A 17033-nucleotide genomic window follows, 5' to 3' on the forward strand; every position below is an offset into this window, starting at 1 on the left:
GGATACAGAGGACGGCCCCCGGATACAGAGGACGGCCCCCGGATACAGAGGACGGCCCCCGGATACAGAGGACGGCCCCCGGATACAGAGGACGGCCCCCGGATACAGAGGACGGCCCCCGGATACAGAGGACGGCCCCCGGATACAGAGGACGGCCCCCGGATACAGAGGACGGCCCCCGGATACAGAGGACGGCCCCCGGATACAGAGGACGGCCCCCGGATACAGAGGACGGCCCCCGGATACAGAGGACGACCCCCAGATACAGAAGACGGCCCCCAGATACAGAAGACGGCCCCCAGATACAAAGGACGGCCCCCGGATACAGAGGACAGTCCCAGGATACAGTGGACGGCCCCCCGGATACAGAGGACAGTCCCAGGATACAGTGGACGGCCCCCCGGATACAGAGGACAGTCCCAGGATACAGTGGACGGCCCCCCGGATACAGAGGACGGCCCCAGATAGAGGACGGCCCCCGGATACAGAGGAAGGCCCCCAGATACAGAGGACGGCCCCCGGATACAGAGGACGGCCCCCGGATACAGAGGACGGCCCCTGGATACAGAGGACGGCCCCTGGATACAGAGGACGGCCCCTGGATACAGAGGACGGCCCCTGGATACAGAGGACGGCCCCTGGATACAGAGGACGGCCCCAGGATACAGAGGACGGCCCCAGGATACAGAGGACGGCCCCCAGATACAGAGGACGGCCCCCAGATACAGAGGACGGCCCCCGGATAGAGGACGGCCCCCGGATAGAGGACGGCCCCCGGATAGAGGACGGCCCCCGGATAGAGGACGGCCCCCGGATACAGAGGAATGCCCCCAGATAGAGGACGGCCCCTGGATACAGAGGACGACCCCCAGATACAGAAGACGGCCCCCAGATACAGAAGACGGCCCCCAGATACAAAGGACGGCCCCCAGATACAGAGGACAGTCCCAGGATACAGTGGACGGCCCCCCGGATACAGAGGACAGTCCCAGGATACAGTGGACGGCCCCCCGGATACAGAGGACAGTCCCAGGATACAGTGGACGGCCCCCAGATACAGAGGACGGCACCAGATAGAGGACGGCCCCCGGATACAGAGGAAGGCCCCCAGATACAGAGGACGACCCCCGGATACAGAGGACGGCCCCCGGATACAGAGGACGGCCCCCGGATACAGAGGACGGCCCCCGGATACAGAGGACGGCCCCCGGATACAGAGGACGGCCCCCGGATACAGAGGACGGCCCCCGGATACAGAGGACGGCCCCCGGATACAGAGGACGGCCCCCAGATACAGAGGACGGCCCCCAGATAGAGGACGGCCCCCGGATACAGAGGACGGCCCCCGGATACAGAGGACGGCCCCCGGATACAGAGGACGGCCCCCGGATACAGAGGACGGCCCCCGGATACAGAGGACGGCCCCCGGATACAGAGGACGGCCCCCGGATACAGAGGACGGCCCCCGGATACAGAGGACGGCCCCCGGATACAGAGGACGGCCCCCGGATACAGAGGACGGCCCCCGGATACAGAGGACGGCCCCCGGATACAGAGGACGGCCCCCGGATACAGAGGACGGCCCCCGGATACAGAGGACGGCCCCCGGATACAGAGGACGGCCCCCGGATACAGCTGACAGTCCTGGTTTTTGGTCCACGCCCTACAGTCTTGGGCATCTACTGAATGTCCCTCACTGCCACCGCCCCTCTGACAACTCCTCCTGCCAGCGGAGAAGGGCGTGGGCAGGATTTGCCGCCATGCGCTTAGTAACCTGTCCCCCGTCAGCTTGTGGGGCGTTGGGCCGCATGCATCTAGGGGGTCAGTACTGGGCGCTGATGGAGGACCGGACCCCGAGGCGACAGTCCTTCACCCTAATATGAGCCCCCGGCCCCCACAGACGACCCTCATCCAGGCCTCCATAAAGGTGTCGCCGCCGTCCTCGCTGGACCAGCACAGAACACAAGGAAGGAGCCCGAGTCCGCAGCCGCCTTCTTCTTAAGCGCTCGATACCGGACACCTTCAAGGGGAAAATCCTCAAAACCTGAAATAATTCCAATATAGAAGATAAATGTGGAGATTCTACTCATCTGCCAGCAGTGATAATGAGAGCACAGAGGGAGGACAGAGGAGCAGCCGCCATTACCGGGAGGACAGAGGAGCCGCCATTACCGGGAGGACACAGGAGCCGCCATTACCGGGAGGACACAGGAGCCGCCATTACCGGGAGGACAGAGGAGCCGCCGCCATTACCAGGAGGAAAAGCCTCAGTCCCAGCTCCTGCAGCACTGCTCGTGTAGCGCAGCTTCTCTCCACCAGGGGACGCTGCTGCCTCTATAGGTCTATGTCATACTGCAGCACGAGACGCTCTTTCCTGCCTCCTGTTCTCTATCATGTGAGGGGAAACGCTCCACACTGGCTGCCAGCTCTCTATGGTCCTCCTGAGGACGCTCTATCTCCTGAGCTCTTTTGTGCTGTTTTGGTTGTCAGGGTGCCGAAGTCCTGCCGGTGACGTCACGGAGCAAGATGTCTGAGGAGAACATTTTCCTGTTTGTGCCCAACCTGATCGGTAAGAAGCGGAGATCACCGGCTGTGCCGTGTGCGGGGTCTCCCGGGAGTCAGGGCACGGGCTATAGGGAGGGAGGAATAGCATCAGCCCAGCAGATACGGGAGTAATGAGTGACTGCACCAGCAGAATAGTGAGTGCAGCTCTGGGGTATAATACAGGATGTAACTCAGGATCAGTAATGTAATGTATGTACACAGTGACTGCACCAGCAGAATAGTGAGTGCAGCTCTGGGGTATAATACAGGAGGTAACTCAGGATCAGTAATGTAATGTATGTACACAGTGACTGCACCAGCAGAATAGTGAGTGCAGCTCTGGGGTATAATACAGGATGTAACTCAGGATCAGTAATGTATGTGCACAGTGACTGCACCAGCAGAATAGTGAGTGCAGCTCCGGAGTATAATACAGGATGTAACTCAGGATCAGTAATGTAATGTATGTACACAGTGACTGCACCAGCAGAATAGTGAGTGCAGCTCTGGGGTATAATACAGGAGGTAACTCAGGATCAGTAATGTAATGTATGTACACAGTGACTGCACCAGCAGAATAGTGAGTGCAGCTCTGGGATATAATACAGGATGTAACTCAGGATCAGTAATGTAATGTATGTACACAGTGACTGCACCAGCAGAATAGTGAGTGCAGCTCTGGGGTATAATACAGGATGTAACTCAGGATCAGTAATGTAATGTATGTGCACAGTGACTGCACCAGCAGAATAGTGAGTGCAGCTCTGGAGTATAATACAGGATGTAACTCAGGATCAGTAATGTAATGTATGTACACAGTGACTGCACCAGCAGAATAGTGAGTGCAGCTCTGGGGTATAATACAGGAGGTAACTCAGGATCAGTAATGTATGTACACAGTGACTGCACCAGCAGAATAGTGAGTGCAGCTCTGGAGTATAATACAGGAGGTAACTCAGGATCAGTAATGTATGTACGCAGTGACTGCACCAGCAGAATAGTGAGTGCAGCTCTGGAGTATAATACAGGAGGTAACTCAGGATCAGTAATGTAATGTATGTACACAGTGACTGCACCAGCAGAATAGTGAGTGCAGCTCTGGAGTATAATACAGGAGGTAACTCAGGATCAGTAATGTAATGTATGTACACAGTGACTGCACCAGCAGAATAGTGAGTGCAGCTCTGGGGTATAATACAGGAGGTAACTCAGGATCAGTAATGTATGTACACAGTGACTGCACCAGCAGAATAGTGAGTGCAGCTCTGGAGTATAATACAGGAGGTAACTCAGGATCAGTAATGTATGTACGCAGTGACTGCACCAGCAGAATAGTGAGTGCAGCTCTGGAGTATAATACAGGAGGTAACTCAGGATCAGTAATGTAATGTATGTACACAGTGACTGCACCAGCAGAATAGTGAGTGCAGCTCTGGGGTATAATACAGGAGGTAACTCAGGATCAGTAATGTATGTACACAGTGACTGCACCAGCAGAATAGTGAGTGCAGCTCTGGAGTATAATACAGGATGTAACTCAGGATCAGTAATGTATGTACACAGTGACTGCACCAGCAGAATAGTGAGTGCAGCTCTGGGGTATAATAAAGGATGTAACTCAGGATCAGTAATGTAATGTATGTACACAGTGACTGCACCAGCAGAATAGTGAGTGCAGCTCTGGAGTATAATACAGGAGGTAACTCAGGATCAGTAATGTAATGTATGTACACAGTGACTGCACCAGCAGAATAGTGAGTGCAGCTCTGGGGTATAATACAGGAGGTAACTCAGGATCAGTAATGTATGTACACAGTGACTGCACCAGCAGAATAGTGAGTGCAGCTCTGGAGTATAATACAGGATGTAACTCAGGATCAGTAATGTATGTACACAGTGACTGCACCAGCAGAATAGTGAGTGCAGCTCTGGGGTATAATACAGGATGTAACTCAGGATCAGTAATGTATGTACACAGTGACTGCACCAGCAGAATAGTGAGTGCAGCTCTGGGGTATAATAAAGGATGTAACTCAGGATCAGTAATGTAATGTATGTACACAGTGACTGCACCAGCAGAATAGTGAGTGCAGCTCTGGAGTATAATACAGGAGGTAACTCAGGATCAGTAATGTAATGTATGTACACAGTGACTGCACCAGCAGAATAGTGAGTGCAGCTCTGGGGTATAATACAGGATGTAACTCAGGATCAGTAATGTATGTACACAGTGACTGCACCAGCAGAATAGTGAGTGCAGCTCTGGGGTATAATACAGGAGGTAACTCAGGATCAGTAATGTATGTACACAGTGACTGCACCAGCAGAATAGTGAGTGCAGCTCTGGAGTATAATACAGGATGTAACTCAGGATCAGTAATGTAATGTATGTACACAGTGACTGCACCAGCAGAATAGTGAGTGCAGCTCTGGGGTATAATACAGGATGTAACTCAGGATCAGTAATGTAATGTATGTACACAGTGACTGCACCAGCAGAATAGTGAGTGCAGCTCTGGGGTATAATACAGGAGGTAACTCAGGATCAGTAATGTAATGTATGTACACAGTGACGGCACCAGCAGAATAGTGAGTGCAGCTCTGGGGTATAATACAGGAGGTAACTCAGGATCAGTAATGTAATGTATGTACACAGTGACTGCACCAGCAGAATAGTGAGTGCAGCTCTGGGGTATAATACAGGATGTAACTCAGGATCAGTAATGTATGTACACAGTGACTGCACCAGCAGAATAGTGAGTGCAGCTCTGGAGTATAATACAGGAGGTAACTCAGGATCAGTAATGTAATGTATGTACACAGTGACTGCACCAGCAGAATAGAGAGTGCAGCTCTGGGGTATAATACAGGATGTAACTCAGGATCAGTAATGTAATGTATGTACACAGTGACTGCACCAGCAGAATAGTGAGTGCAGCTCTGGGGTATAATACAGGATGTAACTCAGGATCAGTAATGTAATGTATGTACACAGTGACTGCACCAGCAGAATAGAGAGTGCAGCTCTGAGGTATAATACAGGAGGTAACTCAGGATCAGTAATGTAATGTATGTACACAGTGACTGCACCAGCAGAATAGTGAGTGCAGCTCTGGAGTATAATACAGGATGTAACTCAGGATCAGTAATGTAATGTATGTACACAGTGACTGCACCAGCAGAATAGTGAGTGCAGCTCTGGGGTATAATACAGGAGGTAACTCAGGATCAGTAATGTAATGTATGTACACAGTGACTGCACCAGCAGAATAGTGAGTGCAGCTCTGGGGTATAATACATGATGTAACTCAGGATCAGTAATGTAATGTATGTACACAGTGACTGCACCAGCAGAATAGTGAGTGCAGCTCTGGAGTATAATACAGGATGTAACTCAGGATCAGTAATGTAATGTATGTACACAGTGACTGCACCAGCAGAATAGTGAGTGCAGCTCTGGGGTATAATACAGGAGGTAACTCAGGATCAGTAATGTAATGTATGTACACAGTGACTGCACCAGCAGAATAGTGAGTGCAGCTCTGGGGTATAATACATGATGTAACTCAGGATCAGTAATGTAATGTATGTACACAGTGACTGCACCAGCAGAATAGTGAGTGCAGCTCTGGGGTATAATACAGGATATAACTCAGGATCAGTAATGTATGTACACAGTGACTGCACCAGCAGAATAGTGAGTGCAGCTCTGGAGTATAATACAGGAGGTAACTCAGGATCAGTAATGTAATGTATGTACACAGTGACTGCACCAGCAGAATAGAGAGTGCAGCTCTGAGGTATAATACAGGAGGTAACTCAGGATCAGTAATGTAATGTATGTACACAGTGACTGCACCAGCAGAATAGTGAGTGCAGCTCTGGAGTATAATACAGGATGTAACTCGGGATCAGTAATGTAATGTATGTACACAGTGACTGCACCAGCAGAATAGTGAGTGCAGCTCTGGGGTATAATACAGGAGGTAACTCAGGATCAGTAATGTAATGTATGTACACAGTGACTGCACCAGCAGAATAGTGAGTGCAGCTCTGGGGTATAATACATGATGTAACTCAGGATCAGTAATGTAATGTATGTACACAGTGACTGCACCAGCAGAATAGTGAGTGCAGCTCTGGAGTATAATACAGGATGTAACTCAGGATCAGTAATGTAATGTATGTACACAGTGACTGCACCAGCAGAATAGTGAGTGCAGCTCTGGAGTATAATACAGGAGGTAACTCAGGATCAGTAATGTAATGTATGTGCACAGTGACTGCACCAGCAGAATAGTGAGTGCAGCTCTGGGGTATAATACAGGAGGTAACTCAGGATCAGTAATGTAATGTATGTACACAGTGACTGCACCAGCAGATTAGTGAGTGCAGCTCTGGAGTATAATACAGGAGGTAACTCAGGATCAGTAATGTAATGTATGTACACAGTGACTGCACCAGCAGAATAGTGAGTGCAGCTCTGGGGTATAATACAGGAGGTAACTCAGGATCAGTAATGTAATGTATGTACACAGTGACTGCACCAGCAGAATAGTGAGTGCAGCTCTGGGGTATAATACATGATGTAACTCAGGATCAGTAATGTAATGTATGTACACAGTGACTGCACCAGCAGAATAGTGAGCGCAGCTCTGGGGTATAATACAGGATGTAACTCAGGATCAGTAATGTAATGTATGTACACAGTGACTGCACCAGCAGAATACTGAGCGCAGCTCTGGGGTATAATACAGGATGTAACTCAGGATCAGTAATGTAATGTATGTACACAGTGACTGCACCAGCAGAATAGTGAGTGCAGCTCTGGCGTATAATACAGGATGTAACTCAGGATCAGTAATGTAATGTATGTGCACAGTGACTGCACCAGCAGAATAGTAAGCGCAGCTCTGGGGTATAATACAGGATGTAACTCAGGATCAGTAATGTAATGTATGTACACAGTGACTGCACCAGCAGAATAGTGAGTGCAGCTCTGGGGTATAATACAGGAGGTAACTCAGGATCAGTAATGTAATGTATGTACACAGTGACTGCACCAGCAGAATAGTGAGTGCAGCTCTGGGGTATAATACAGGATGTAACTCAGGATCAGTAATGTAATGTATGTACACAGTGACTGCACCAGCAGAATAGTGAGTGCAGCTCTGGGGTATAATACAGGATGTAACTCAGGATCAGTAATGTATGTACACAGTGACTGCACCAGCAGAATAGTGAGTGCAGCTCTGGGGTATAATACAGGAGGTAACTCAGGATCAGTAATGTAATGTATGTACACAGTGACTGCACCAGCAGAATAGTGAGTGCAGCTCTGGGGTATAATACAGGATATAACTCAGGATCAGTAATGTAATGTATGTACACAGTGACTGCACCAGCAGAATAGTGAGTGCAGCTCTGGGGTATAATACAGGAGGTAACTCAGGATCAGTAATGTATGTACACAGTGACTGCACCAGCAGAATAGTGAGTGCAGCTCTGGGGTATAATACAGGATGTAACTCAGGATCAGTAATGTAATGTATGTACACAGTGACTGCACCAGCAGAATAGTGAGTGCAGCTCTGGGGTATAATACAGGAGGTAACTCAGGATCAGTAATGTATGTACACAGTGACTGCACCAGCAGAATAGTGAGAGCAGCTCTGGGGTATAATACAGGATATAACTCAGGATCAGTAATGTATGTACACAGTGACTGCACCAGGCAGAATAGTGAGTGCAGCTCTGGGGTATAATACAGGATGTAACTCAGGATCAGTAATGTAATGTATGTACACAGTGACTGCACCAGCAGAATAGTGAGTGCAGCTCTGGAGTATAATACAGGAGGTAACTCAGGATCAGTAATGTAATGTATGTACACAGTGACTGCACCAGCAGAATAGTGAGTGCAGCTCTGGAGTATAATACAGGATGTAACTCAGGATCAGTAATGTAATGTATGTACACAGTGACTGCACCAGCAGAATAGTGAGTGCAGCTCTGGAGTATAATACAGGATGTAACTCAGGATCAGTAATGTATGTACACAGTGACTGCACCAGCAGAATAGTGAGTGCAGCTCTGGGGTATAATACAGGAGGTAACTCAGGATCAGTAATGTAATGTATGTACACAGTGACTGCACCAGCAGAATAGTGAGTGCAGCTCTGGAGCATAATACAGGAGGTAACTCAGGATCAGTAATGTAATGTATGTACACAGTGACTGCACCAGCAGAATAGTGAGTGCAGCTCTGGGGTATAATACAGGAGGTAACTCAGGATCAGTAATGTAATGTATGTACACAGTGACTGCACCAGCAGAATAGCGAGTGCAGCTCTGGGGTATAATACAGGATGTAACTCTGGATCAGTAATGTAATGTATGTACACAGTGACTGCACCAGCAGAATAGTGAGTGCAGCTCTGGGGTATAATACAGGATGTAACTGAGAATCAGTAATGTAATGTATGTACACAGTGACTGCACCAGCAGAACAGTGAGTGCAGCTCTGGAGCATAATACAGGAGGTAACTCAGGATCAGTAATGTAATGTATGTACACAGTGACTGCACCAGCAGAATAGTGAGTGCAGCTCTGGAGTATAATACAGGATGTAACTCAGGATCAGTAATGTAATGTATGTACACAGTGACTGCACCAGCAGAATAGTGAGTGCAGCTCTGGAGTATAATACAGGAGGTAACTCAGGATCAGTAATGTAATGTATGTACACAGTGACTGCACCAGCAGAATAGTGAGTGCAGCTCTGGAGTATAATACAGGATGTAACTCAGGATCAGTAATGTATGTACACAGTGACTGCACCAGCAGAATAGTGAGTGCAGCTCTGGGGTATAATACAGGAGGTAACTCAGGATCAGTAATGTAATGTATGTACACAGTGACTGCACCAGCAGAATAGTGAGCGCAGCTCTGGGGTATAATACAGGATGTAACTCAGGATCAGTAATGTAATGTATGTACACAGTGACTGCACCAGCAGAATACTGAGCGCAGCTCTGGGGTATAATACAGGATGTAACTCAGGATCAGTAATGTAATGTATGTACACAGTGACTGCACCAGCAGAATAGTGAGTGCAGCTCTGGCGTATAATACAGGATGTAACTCAGGATCAGTAATGTAATGTATGTGCACAGTGACTGCACCAGCAGAATAGTAAGCGCAGCTCTGGGGTATAATACAGGATGTAACTCAGGATCAGTAATGTAATGTATGTACACAGTGACTGCACCAGCAGAATAGTGAGTGCAGCTCTGGAGTATAATTCAGGATGTAACTCAGGATCAGTAATGTAATGTATGTACACAGTGACTGCACCAGCAGAATAGTGAGTGCAGCTCCGGAGTATAATACAGGATGTAACTCAGGATCAGTAATGTAATGTATGTACACAGTGACTGCACCAGCAGAATAGTGAGTGCAGCTCCGGAGTATAATACAGGATGTAACTCAGGATCAGTAATGTAATGTATGTACACAGTGACTGCACCAGCAGAACAGTGAGTGCAGCTCTGGAGCATAATACAGGAGGTAACTCAGGATCAGTAATGTAATGTATGTACACAGTGACTGCACCAGCAGAATAGTGAGTGCAGCTCTGGAGTGTAATACAGGATGTAACTCAGGATCAGTAATGTAATGTATGTACACAGTGACTGCACCAGCAGAATAGTGAGTGCAGCTCTGGAGTATAATACAGGAGGTAACTCAGGATCAGTAATGTAATGTATGTACACAGTGACTGCACCAGCAGAATACTGAGCGCAGCTCTGGGGTATAATACAGGATGTAACTCAGGATCAGTAATGTAATGTATGTACACAGTGACTGCACCAGCAGAATAGTGAGTGCAGCTCTGGCGTATAATACAGGATGTAACTCAGGATCAGTAATGTAATGTATGTGCACAGTGACTGCACCAGCAGAATAGTAAGCGCAGCTCTGGGGTATAATACAGGATGTAACTCAGGATCAGTAATGTAATGTATGTACACAGTGACTGCACCAGCAGAATAGTGAGTGCAGCTCTGGAGTATAATACAGGATGTAACTCAGGATCAGTAATGTAATGTATGTACACAGTGACTGCACCAGCAGAATAGTGAGTGCAGCTCCGGAGTATAATACAGGATGTAACTCAGGATCAGTAATGTAATGTATGTACACAGTGACTGCACCAGCAGAATAGTGAGTGCAGCTCTGGAGTATAATACAGGATGTAACTCTGGATCAGTAATGTAATGTATGTACCCAGTGACTGCACCAGCAGAATAGTGAGTGCAGCTCTGGAGTATAATACAGGATGTAACTCTGGATCAGTAATGTAATGTATGTACACAGTGACTGCACCAGCAGAATAGTGAGTGCAGCTCTCGAGTATAATACAGGATGTAACTCAGGATCAGTAATGTAATGTATGTACCCAGTGACTGCACCAGCAGAATAGTGAGTGCAGCTCTGGAGTATAATACAGGATGTAACTCTGGATCAGTAATGTATGTACACAGTGACTGCACCAGCAGAATAGTGAGTGCAGCTCTGGGGTATAATACAGGATGTAACTCAGGCTCAGTAATGTAATGTATGTACACAGTGACTGCACCAGCAGAATAGTGAGTGCAGCTCTGGGGTATAATACAGGACGTAACTCAGCATCAGTAATGTAATGTATGTACACAGTGACTGCACCAGCAGAATAGTGAGCGCAGCTCTGGGGTATAATACAGGATGTAACTCAGGATCAGTAATGTAATGTATGTACACAATGACTGCACCAGCAGAATAGTGAGTGCAGCTCTGGGGTATAATACAGGATATAACTCTGGATCAGTAATGTAATGTATGTACACAGTGACTGCACCAGCAGAATAGTGAGTGCAGCTCTGGGGTATAATACAGGAGGTAACTCAGGATCAGTAATGTAATGTATGTACACAGTGACTGCACCAGCAGAATAGTGAGTGCAGCTCTGGAGTATAATACAGGATGTAACTCTGGATCAGTAATGTAATGTATGTACACAGTGACTGCACCAGCAGAATAGTGAGTGCAGCTCTGGAGTATAATACAGGATGTAACTCAGGATCAGTAATGTAATGTATGTACCCAGTGACTGCACCAGCAGAATAGTGAGTGCAGCTCTGGAGTATAATACAGGATGTAACTCTGGATCAGTAATGTAATGTATGTACACAGTGACTGCACCAGCAGAATAGTGAGTGCAGCTCTGGGGTATAATACAGGATATAACTCAGGATCAGTAATGTATGTACACAGTGACTGCAACAGCAGAATAGTGAGTGCAGCTCTGGTGTATAATACAGGATGTAACTCAAGATCAGTAATGTAATGTATGTACACAGTGACTGCACCAGCAGAATTATGAGCGCAGCTCTGGGGTATAATACAGGATGTAACTCCGGATCAGTAATGTATGTACACAGTGACTGCACCAGCAGAATAGTGAGTGCAGCTCTGGTGTATAGTACAGGATGTAACTCAGGATCAGTAATGTAATCTATGTACACAGTGACTGTACCAGCAGAATAGTGAGTACAGCTCCGGAGTATAATACAGAATGTAACTCAGGATCAGTAATGTATGTACGCAGTGACTGCACCAGCAGAATAGTGAGTGCAGCTCTGGAGTATAATACAGGATGTAACTCAGGATCAGTAATGTAATGTATGTACATAGTGACTGCCCCAGCAGAATAGTGAGCGCAGCTCTGGGGTATAATACAGGATATAAGTCAGGATCAGTAATGTATGTACACAGTGACTGCACCAGCAGAATAGTGAGTGCAGCTCCGGAGTATAATACAAGATGTAACTCAGGATCAGTAATGTAATGTATGTACACAGTGACTGCACCAGCAGAATAGTGAGTGCAGCTCTGGGGTATAATACATGATGTAACTCAGGATCAGTAATGTAATGTATGTACACAGTGACTGCACAGCAGAATAATGAGTGCAGCTCTGGAGAATAATACAGGATGTAACTGAGGATCAGTAATGTAATACATGTACACAGTGACTGCACCAGCAGAATACTGAGTGCAGCTCTGGAGTTTAATACAGGATGTAACTCTGGATCAGTAATGTAATGTATGTACACAGTGACTGCACCAGCAGAATAGTGAGTGCAGCTCCGGAGTATAATACAGGATGTAACTCAGGATCAGTAATGCAATGTATGTACACAGTGACTGCACCAGCAGAATAGTGAGTGCAGCTCTGGAGTATAATACAGGAGGTAACTCAGGAACAGTAATGTAATGTATGTACACAGTGACTGCACCAGCAGAATAGTGAGCGCAGCTCTGGAGTATAATACAGGATGTAACTCAGGATCAGTAATGTAATGTATGTACACAGTGACTGCACCTACAGAATAGTGAGTGCAGCTCTGGGGTATAATACAGGATGTAAGTCAGGATCAGTAATGTAATGTATGTACACAGTGACTGCACCAGCAGAATAGTGAGCGCAGCTCTGGAGTAGAGACATGATGGTTTCTGGGTTCTTGTGGTGTCATTGTCTACTCTCTGCTCTGACCCTTCTGCAGGTTATGCCCGGATCCTTTTTGCCTTCGTGGCTTTCTATTTCATGCCGACCTCCCCCCTGGTGGCCTCCACCTTCTATCTGCTCAGTGGTCTCCTGGACGCCTTTGATGGACATGCAGCTCGAGCTCTTAATCAAGGTGAGGCCATGTTTGCTCTTATTGACCTGTAATCAGTGCTCAGTGCTGAAGATACAGATCACAGACAGGAGCAGAAATCCGACATGTTCCTTTTCCCCAGGCACCAAGTTTGGAGCCATGCTGGACATGCTGACTGACCGCTGCGCTACCATGTGCCTGCTGGTGAACCTGTCGCTGCTGTACCCGCCGTACACGCTGCTGTTCCAGCTGAGCATGAGCCTGGACATCGCCAGTCACTGGCTGCACCTCCACAGGTATCCTGTGCTCAGTGTCGCCCCCTGCTGGAGCACACACTTGTCTGCAGTCTTATCTGCATCTTCTTGTTCTCCCCAGCTCCACCCTGAAGGGCAGCGACAGTCACAAGACCATCGACCTGTCGGGGAACCCCGTACTGCGGCTGTACTACACCTCCCGGGTAGGGGCACTGGGGAATGTTTGGGGTCTGTTTTGGTGTCTGATCGTTGGTTACTGACTTGTTTTTCTCGCAGCCGGTCCTGTTCTTCATGTGTGCCGGGAATGAGCTCTTCTACTGCATGTTATACCTGCTGCACTTCTCCGAGGGGCCAGCAGGTAGGCGCTGTTCTCAGTCTCTGTGCAGCCCTGTATCTGGGGTAAAACATTTGGGGTGATCCTTTGTATTCCTGCCTTTCACAGTCACACTGGGGCCCCTTGGGGGAGTCGGCCTCTTCCGCCTCGTCGTCACGTTCTGCTGCCCGGTGTCTCTAGTGAAATCTCTCATCAGCCTCCTGCACCTGGTGACAGCGTCCTGCAACATGGCCGCCCTGGACCGCGCCGAGCGGGCGAGGAAGAAGCTGAAGGATTAAGGCGCGGGAGTGAAGTAATTTATTACCCGAGTGTTGGGTCTCGTATATCGTCCACACAGACCCCCTCCCCCACCGGGACCTCATTCCCAGGTTACCACCTCCCCCAAAGCCACCGCCGCCTGGTGGTGGCATCAGGTATTACAGTCCATCCTGCTCCTCGTTGCTGTGTTATGGGGGCGCTGCTCGTGGTTTTTGTGGACCGCTGTTCTTGAACCTTTTTTATTGTAATTTTTTATTTTGTATGCTTAAATATTATGTTTCATTGAATTGTTTTTAATGTTTGGACGTTGCCCCTATCTTGCTCCTGTCAGACAGAGCCGGCTCCTCACCCTCGGGGATCACAGGCAGCGATGTATGTGTGCAATGGTGGCATTTACAGGCAGCCAGTCTGCTGTCACGTGTCCATACCGCAGCCCCTCAAGTGCTACCACCGTGGCCTCTCGTGTGTCCCCGCCGCGACCCCTCGTGTGTCCCCGCCGCGACCCCTCGTGTGTCCCCGCCGCGACCCCTCGTGTGTCCCCGCCGCGACCCCTCGTGTGTCCCCGCCGCGACCCCTCGTGTGTCCCCGCCGCGACCCCTCGTGTGTCCCCGCCGCGACCCCTCGTGTGTCCCCGCCGCGACCCCTCGTGTGTCCCCGCCGCGACCCCTCGTGTGTCCCCGCCGCGACCCCTCGTGTGTTCCCGCCGCGACCCCTCGTGTGTTCCCTCCGCGACCCATCGTGTGTCCCCGCCACGACCCCTAGTGTGTCCCCTACTGTGGCCACTCGTGTGCCCCTGCCGGGGTCCCTCGTGTGACCCCGCTGCGACCCCTCGTGTGTCTCCGCCGCGACCCCTCGTGTGTCCCCGCCGCGACTCCTAGTGTGTCCCCTACTGTGGCCCCTCGTGTGCCCCAGCCGTGGTCCCTCGTGTGCCCCCACCGCGGCCCCTCGTGTGCCCCCACCGCGGCCCCTCGTGTGCCCCCCACTGCGGCCCCTCGTGTGCCCCCCACTGCGGCCCCTCGTGTGCCCCCCACTGCGGCCCCTCGTGTGCCCCCACTGCGGCCCCTCGTGTGCCCCCACCGCGGCCCCTCGTGTGCCCCCAGCCGCCCCTCGTGTGCCCCCACCGCGGTCCCTCGTGTGCCCCCACCGCGGCCCCTCGTGTGCCTCCCATCGCGGCCCCTCGTTTGCCCCCGTCGCGGCCCCTCATTTGCCCCCACCGCGGTCCCTCTTGTGCCTCTACCGCAGCCCCTCGTGTGCCCCATCGCAGCCCCCTCACTGAGTAGCTCTTTGCAGGGAGATGTGAATACCATATGTAGCAGAGGAGAGAAGCAGCGAGCAATCTCAGCGGGTGCTGTCTGGGGTCAGCGCTGGTTATGGGGGGAAGGCAGAGGAAAGTCTCAGGGAAAAGCCATTAGTTCACAGGAGTAAAAGTACCAAAAACAGCGCCCCCCCCCCCCATCCATGGATTGTGTCCGGTATTGCAATATTCGCACTGGTTTGGGATGAACCCCGCCACATGTCTCCAGTCCCGGACGAGGCTTTTAAATCCTATGTTGAATCCTTTCCTTCACTTATATTAAGAGATGAGTAGAAAGCTTCCCCTCGTCTGGCGTCCACTTTTGCAGACCTCGAATGCCGGCGTCCGAGGTGGTTCTTATTGCAATTATTCAGCCCCTGCACGGTCATGACATTGTGCGCTTAGAGCAGATTTCACTTCCCATCTCTTACGTGGTTCCATCCGGAGCTGCATTCACAATTCTGCCGCTGGTGATCATCAGGACTGCACTGACAGACGCTGAAGCCCCATGATGCACGATGAGCTATGAATATTGTACTGTACCCGATGTAAATACTATTACCCATAATGCACTACAGCCGAGCATGCTCTGCGAGAGGCGCTGACCACGCATTGCCGGCCTCCAGAAGTCACAAAATGGCCGAATTGTGATTGCAGCTCTGGCTGCGCCTCGTTCAGTAGTGGAGCGATACCTGTACACCGTCATGGCGACATTCCTGCCGTTTGTAGTACGCAGTGATAATTCTGAGGTTTTAATTCTATATTATTTTATGGGGCCAGATCAGAGGATCTCCACGGCGCAGTGTCGGTGCTGAGCGGCACACAGCCGGCGCCCTGCGTAGTGTCCGGGTACTTGTGGTAGCCCTGCCCCCGCTGTATCATTCCTCCAATCATGCTGTACATTATAATAAAGATTTCTGCTATCACACGTGTGTAATGGGGTCTCTGCAACTAACGGCCGCCTTCTGCTAGACCGACGGGGAATGAGAACCAACAGAGAGGAGACGTCGTCCACAGCGGATGTACTCTGGAGGGTACAGCCCACGGAGGGCACCAGAGAAGAAGCTCTGACCTGCCCCCGCTCACTGTGGACGCAGGACGCCTCCCCTTCCTGTATGACCCGTCTATTCCCAGCTCCTCCAGGCACAAGGAGGCGACGGCCAGGACTGCGAAGAGGGAGAAGAGACCTCCATCCCAGGGGGGGATCCGCTCCAAGGTCCTCCCCTACGTGCAGCCGGCAGGTACAGCAGACGCTCCGCCCCCCCCCTCTTATGTCATAGAAGTACTCCTGATGATGTCATCAGTGGGCGGGGCCTCTCTTACGAGGTCACCACAGGTCATACATCTGCTGTAGGCTCATGGGGAGAATTTTATCAATTTTTTTTTTTGTTTTGTTTTTTTATGGAACAACATTAAATATTTCTGACGTTTCGACGCCATTTGTAGTAGTTAAAATTTTTTTTTTTTTTTTTTTAAACTTGTTTTTATTGAATAGAATTTTTTTTTTTAACCTACATCAATGCAAACATTATCTGAGGTATACCGGAACATCAGTTCCAAAAATTGCATTGGTTCAGAGGAGAATAAGCCTAATCAAAAACTGTGAAAGGGGAGGAAATGGGGGGGAAGTATGCCAGGAACAGGTACAT

At 49.7% G+C, this 17033-nt stretch overlaps 1 protein-coding gene across 1 annotated transcript; it reads left to right on the plus strand.

Annotated features, from left to right (window-relative positions):
* The first annotated feature begins 2393 nt into the window (after positions 1-2393).
* Positions 2394-14381, plus strand: CDIPT (CDP-diacylglycerol--inositol 3-phosphatidyltransferase). Its single transcript, XM_077273954.1, has 6 exons — positions 2394-2569; positions 13152-13286; positions 13387-13540; positions 13620-13701; positions 13775-13856; positions 13941-14381. The coding sequence occupies exons 1-6, from the start codon at positions 2527-2529 to the stop codon at positions 14108-14110; spliced, it is 666 nt and encodes a 221-aa protein (XP_077130069.1). The 5' UTR covers positions 2394-2526; the 3' UTR covers positions 14111-14381.
* The last annotated feature ends 2652 nt before the right edge of the window (positions 14382-17033 follow it).

The sequence above is a fragment of the Ranitomeya variabilis genome, chromosome 7 (genome assembly GCF_051348905.1).
Source record: "Ranitomeya variabilis isolate aRanVar5 chromosome 7, aRanVar5.hap1, whole genome shotgun sequence".
Taxonomy (NCBI): Eukaryota; Metazoa; Chordata; class Amphibia; order Anura; family Dendrobatidae; genus Ranitomeya; species Ranitomeya variabilis.

Excerpts from the sequence above, each read along its gene's own strand:
- CDIPT (XM_077273954.1), top strand. The coding sequence starts at position 2,527 with ATGTCTGAGGAGAACATTTTCCTGTTTGTGCCCAACCTGATCG. Across the intron at positions 13,287-13,386 it reads AGCTCGAGCTCTTAATCAAG|GCACCAAGTTTGGAGCCATG; the intron begins GTGAGGCCATGT and ends CCTTTTCCCCAG. Across the intron at positions 13,857-13,940 it reads CTTCTCCGAGGGGCCAGCAG|TCACACTGGGGCCCCTTGGG; the intron begins GTAGGCGCTGTT and ends TGCCTTTCACAG.